The sequence below is a fragment of the Rhinopithecus bieti genome, unplaced genomic scaffold (genome assembly GCF_001698545.2).
Source record: "Rhinopithecus bieti isolate Rb0 unplaced genomic scaffold, ASM169854v2 scaffold_43555, whole genome shotgun sequence".
Taxonomy (NCBI): Eukaryota; Metazoa; Chordata; class Mammalia; order Primates; family Cercopithecidae; genus Rhinopithecus; species Rhinopithecus bieti.
In genome coordinates this window covers 298,273-304,275 of record NW_016817848.1, presented here as the reverse complement: position 1 = coordinate 304,275, position 6,003 = coordinate 298,273, and the positions used below count along the sequence as shown (strand labels likewise).

General features: G+C 44.7%; 1 protein-coding gene across 4 annotated transcripts in view; it reads left to right on the top strand.

The window, feature by feature from the left end:
* The window catches only part of PRXL2A (peroxiredoxin like 2A), a 27,768-nt gene extending 22,044 nt beyond the window's left edge, over positions 1-5,724 (top strand). For all 4 annotated transcript variants that reach the window (XM_017856249.1, XM_017856248.1, XM_017856250.1 and 1 more), the window contains exons 5-6: positions 192-356; positions 4,713-5,724. In XM_017856249.1, the coding sequence (XP_017711738.1) occupies positions 192-356; positions 4,713-4,826 (279 nt within the window). In that variant the 3' untranslated portion in view covers positions 4,827-5,724. The remainder of the gene's footprint in view (positions 1-191; positions 357-4,712) is intronic.
* Positions 5,725-6,003: the final 279 nt, after the last annotated feature.

Here is a 6,003-nt window from a genome sequence, read left to right as displayed (position 1 = left end):
AAAAAAAAAAAAAAAAAAGAAAAAAGAGTGGACCTGGATGTGGGCAGTGTGTGTGTGTGGGGTGGGAGAGAAGACTGGAACCAGCAGCCTTTTGAGTCTTTGCCTGAGAACCAGTGCTCCGTCGGTGGCCTTTCCTGCTTGAGGAAGGCAGGCATGTAGAGTACTCATATGGGATCTTTCTCACTCCGTAGAAAAAGTTTTATGGTCCACAAAGGCGGAAGATGATGTTTATGGGATTTATCCGTCTGGGAGTGTGGTACAACTTCTTCCGAGCCTGGAACGGAGGCTTCTCTGGAAACCTGGAAGGAGAAGGCTTCATCCTTGGGGGAGTTTTCGTGGTGGGATCAGGAAAGCAGGTGAGTTCTTGGTGTTTACTTGTGGTCTGTAGGTGTCTGTGTCTGTGAGCATGAGACCCCAACCAGAGGCAGGAGTAGGGTTTGACTTTCCCCATTTTGGGTCTCCTAGCCTTCCTTCTAGCAAGCCAGGGAACATGAAGAAGGGAAGGGAAGGGAAGGCAGTTGTTGTTTATCACACATCTTTCTCTGCTAGTACCTCATACTTGAATCTACTCACTCATCAAAGTGACACCATGAGACAGTTTGATCGTTTTTCAGACAAGGAACTTAGAACTGAGAAGGGATGAGCAGCTGCACAAGGAGCACAGCTCATCAGTGGCACTGCTGGGGCCTGAACCCGGGTTTGCTGACTTTAAGTTTTGTTTTCTGTGCTTGAACAAAAGCATAGTTTTATTCTGTTTTTACATTTATTCCCTTGCAGTGTTCCAGGCCACCATGGATGGATGATAGAAAAGAAATAAGAGGAGAAAATAAGGAATAGAACCAGGCCTAATTAGGGGAAGTGGCAAGGAGGTGGCGGGGAGATGATGCTTTTTCCTGTGGGGATCTTGGTGTCAGGGCTGGCCTAGGAAAGGTATCTGACTCCTTTGCAAACAGGCTGTTATTACAGGTCCTGGCTCTGAGGCTCCACAAGAAGCATGGAGCCCTAGGGGAAGGTGTGGAAAGGAGGAATGGGGTCTCTGTAGGCCCAAGAGTCAAGTGGGCAGTTGTTTGTGTCAGAGTCCAGGCAGCCTTGAGCCATGGTGGCTCCCCCGCCCTGGAGGGCAGTGTCAGCAGAGGCCAAGAGGATGTGTAGCAGGAATGGGGCAAAGTGGATGAGGGGGCTGGGCGTGGTGGCTCACACCTGTAACCCCAGCACTTTGGGAGGAGGCCAAGGCAGGCGGATCACTTGAGGCCAGGAGTTCCAGACCAGACCAGACTGGCCAACATGGCAAAATCCCATCTCTACTAAAGAAAAACTTAAAAAATTAGCCGGGTGTAGTGGTGCATGCGCCCATAGTCCCAGCTACTTGGGAGGCTAAGGCAGCAGAATCGCTTGAACCCAGGAGGTGGAGGCTACAGTAAGCTGAGATTGTACCACTGAACTCCAGCTTAGGTGACGGAGCAAGACTCCCTCTCAAAAAAGCAAGTGGATGAGGGAAGGGTATGGGAGAAGGACGTGGAAACTGGTGGCCTGACTTCTAGGCCTGTCTCTGTCAATTTTGAATATGACATTAACGTGTAGAAAGTGTTTTCTTTCTGTAGAAAGATGGGGTTTATCTGCATTGTTGGATCTCACTCTTAATGTTGATAATTACATACTCTTCCCAATTTGGGAGGAATAAAAGGGAATAGAAATCCTTCAAGTTTAAGCTTTCTTTCTTTTTTTTTTTTTTTTGAGACGGAATCTCACTGTGTTGCCCAGGCTGGAGTGCAGTGGTGCGATCTCGGCTCACTGCAAGCTCCACCTCCTGGGTTCATGCCATTCTCCTGCCTCAGCCTTCCGAGTAGCTGGGACTATAGGCACCCACCACCACGCCTGGCTAATTTGTTTGTATTTTCAGTAGAGACAGGGTTTCACCATGTTAGCCAGGATGGTCTCCATCTTCTGACCTCGTGATCCACCTGCCTCGGCCTCCCAAAGTGCTGAGATTACAGGCGTGAGCTACCACGCCCGGCCTAAGCTTGATTTCTTACATCTTCCTTTTACAGCTTGGTAACTGATTCGCTTGACTGTATTAGAATTAAACATAAAATGGTGTCTGATTTATCATAAACCTATTTGCTAATTTTCTGGTAAATCTGTCAAAATGTCTTAGTAATAATGGTTACCAATAAGTGCCTGTCTTGTTCTACGTGCTTAAGTACATGATCTCATGTCTTCCTCACAACCAATCTAGGATGTTAGGCATTTTTATTCCCATCTACATATACAGCAGTGGGCCTAGAGATTTAAAATAACTCAGCCAAAGACATAGCTAAGTGGTACAATGGAAATGAAACTTAAGAACTCAAATCTGTCAAACTCCGGAGACCCTGCCCTGTCCTGCCCAGCCCCTAGCCTCTCCTGTCCTGCCTGTCCCCTAGCCTCTCCTTGGAGGTGTTTCCTAGCAACCACTTCCTGATATCCTTATGCTTGGGCAGGCCACTTCCCTAGTGGATTGCCCATCCTCTTCCCACTTGGACACTGTGGGGTTCCTTCCCCTACCTGCCTCTGCCTTCTCATGGCCTCTAGGGCAGGGCTTGGCATGCCTGCCAGCCTTTTCTTGCCTGGTGATGACTCATCTGGTGCTCATGGGCCCTACTGGCACGTTTCTGATGTTGCTAGGTGTGTTTGACTTTGTTGGTATTCCCTGGAGCCCCCGGCCTTCATTCTCCCAGGTGGAAGGTTAACTGGCTAGCTGAACTTCAGGACTTACCTCAGTTCTTGTTGGGTGCAGAGTTATTGTAGTCTAAAATTGGGGTGGTGGGGATTTCCTTTTTTTTTATTTTTTATTTTTTATTTTTTGAGACAGAGTTTCTCTCGTTGCCCAGGCTGGAGTGCAATGGCACGATCTCGGCTCACTGCAACCTCCACCCCCAGGTTCAAGCGATTCTCCTGCCTCAGCCTCACAAGTAGCTGGGATTACAGGCACCTGCCACCTTACCCAGCTAATTTTTGTATTTTTAGTAGAGACAGGGTTTCACCATGTTGGCCAGACTGGTCTCAAGCTCCTGACCTCATGTGATCTACCCGCCTCGGCCTCCCAAAGTGCTGGGATTACAGGCGTGAGCCGCCGCACCTGGCCTGAATTTTCTTTTTAATAACAATCTTGAAAGCATTCTTAAAGAAGAAGTAGCTGGGCAACATAGCAAAATCCCATCTCTATAAAGAATAAAAAAGTTTAGCCGGCGTGGTGGCATGCACCTGTAGTCTTGGCTATTTGGGTAGCTGAAGCAGGAGGATTTCTTGAGCACAGGAGTTCAAGGCTGCAATAAGCTATGGTCGCACCACTGAACTACAGCCTCGGAAACAGAGCAAGACCCTATCTCTAAATAAATAAAAAGTGTATTTGCGCTACAGAAAATTTAAAAACAGCAGAATATTAGAAGGTGTGGAAAACCATCCTATGAGCTCAACCACCATGGATAATCCATTGGAACAAAGCTGAGTGAACTTTCCTTTTGTTTTGCTTTGCTTTAGAAAATTATACCTTACTAAACTAGATGTTCTTTTTTCATTTAACAGTATATTGTGAACATTTTCCTATGTCATTATTATATTCTTAGTTTTTTGTTGGTGTTTTTTTTTTGTTTTTTTTTTTAGATGGAGTCTCGCTCTGTCACCCAGGCTGGAGTGCAATGGCATGATCTTGGCTCACTGCACTCCAGCTTCCCAGGTTCAAGGGATTATCCTGCCTCAGCCTCCTGAATAGCTGGGACTAAAGACTTGAGCCACCATACCCGGCTAATTTTTGTATTTTTAGTAGAGACTGAGTTTCACCATGTTGGCCAGGCTGGTCTCGAACTCCTGACCTCAAGTGATCCGCCCACCTCAGCCTCCCAAAGTGCTGAGATTACAGGTGTGAGCCACTGCACCCAGCCTGTTAGTGTTTTTAATGTCTGTATTATGGTTTATTGAGCAAGTAAATATAATTTTCTGATCTTCTTCCCCATAATCACCACAGTGTGCTGGGACTTTTTTTTTTAAAGTCTCTGTAAATAATGACACAGTGTATTTACAGATTTTCTTTTTAAGATGAGCTTCCAGATGTAATGAATCAAAGAACTCTAACAAGGATTCCTTGATGCTGATCTCAAACATGTTATTTTGTCTTTTTTTTTTTTTCACCACCTCTGACTTTAGATAACTTTGGGGTATCCTGCGTATGGGGTATCACTGTATGAGAAGAAAATGACTTCCAGTTTCTTAGGAGACTAAAGGAAAAAGAGGGTCTCTCTTTTAGATGGTCGTTCAGTGCCTTCCGAAGTCTAACCTCTGAGCTCCACTTCCACACCTTTGGGCCTTTCTGTGTTAGCTTCATTTTTTTTCTCTTCACCTAGTATGTTCTTTTACCTGCTTCTCTACCTGTAAACATCCTGGTTACCCTCCATGCTTTATCATCTGTGAGGCCTTCCCTGCTTGTCCTTGTCGTGCTTTATCGCTTCTGACTTCCTGCTTCTTGAGAGCTGCTGGTACAGGCCAGATAGATGTGGCCTTCCCCGGTCTATCTTCCCTCAAAGACTGAACTCCTTGAGGGCAGGAGCCAGGCCATATTTGGATCTGTGTCCTTTGCTGTTTAAGCAAAAGGCTTGACAGACAGCTGGTCCTCAATGCCTGTCTCATGAACGAGCGATTTAGGATGAGGACTGACATTACCTCTTGTTTCCTTTTAGGGCATTCTTCTCGAGCACCGAGAAAAAGAATTTGGAGACAAAGTAAACCTACTTTCTGTTCTGGAAGCTGCTAAGATGATCAAACCACAGACTTTGGCCTCAGAGAAAAAATGATTGTGTGAAACTGCCCAGCTCAGGGATAACCAGGGGCATTCACCTGTGTTCATGGGATGTGTTGTTTCCACTTGTGTCCCTAAGGAGTGAGAAACCCATTTATACTCTACTCTCAGTATGGATTATTAATCTATTTTAATATTCTGTTTAGGCCCAGTAAGGCAAAATAGCACCAAAACAAGACTGACAAAAATCTGAAAAACTAATGAGGATTATTAAGCTAAAACCTGGAAAATACGAGGCTTAAAATTGACTGCCGGGCTGGGTGCAGTGGCTCACACCTGTAATCCCAGCACTTTGGGAGGCCAAGGTGAGCAGGTCACTTGAGTTTGGGAGTTCAAGACCAGCCTGGGCAACATGGTGAAACCCCATCGCTACTAAAAATACAAAAATCAGCTGGGTGTGGTGGCTGGCACCTGTAGTCCCAGCTACTCGGGAGGCTGAGGCAGGAGAATCACTTGAACTTGGGAGGTAGAGGTTGCAGTGAACCAAGATCACGCCACTGCACTCCAGCCTGGGTGACTGAGACTCCATCTCAAAAAAAAAAAAAAAAAAAATTGGTTGCTGTGCCTCATTACAAATGCATATGGTGTTTGAGTGCTGTTGTTTGAAATTATTTTTCTTTTTGGGTCTTCAAAAATCCAAGAAAAGTTGATGATTGACTTGAAGATTACAGAATTTAAGGTTTTTTGGCATGTATGTTTTCTATTAATAACTGGTTATACAATGTCGAAGTAATACTTTCATAATAGAATTGACATGCTCTGGGATAGTTTAACAAAGGTAAATTATAAAGTGAAATCTCTCGTTTCATTATCTTCCATTCTAACCTCAGAGATCTGTTTCTCTAGAAGAAGTGACCATCTCTGCCTTTAATAAAATTATGCATCAGAAATCACCTGTATGTACAATATTTTCTGATAAAACTAATAATTATATTTACCATATAATTGGCTGAAAGTAAAAAAAAGTCAGCATTCTCCATGGCTAAGGGGTAAAGTGCCTGGGGGGATTCCTCTGGTTCTAGCTATCTAAGTGGTTTGAAAATGACCAGGAAAAATTCATCCCATCATTCATGTTAGTAATTTTGCTGTCTTTCCTAGAGGAATGACTTTGGAAGTGTTTAAAATTGGCAGCTGTTTTTCTGTTGGTCTTTTAGCCTAATTTGGCAAATCAG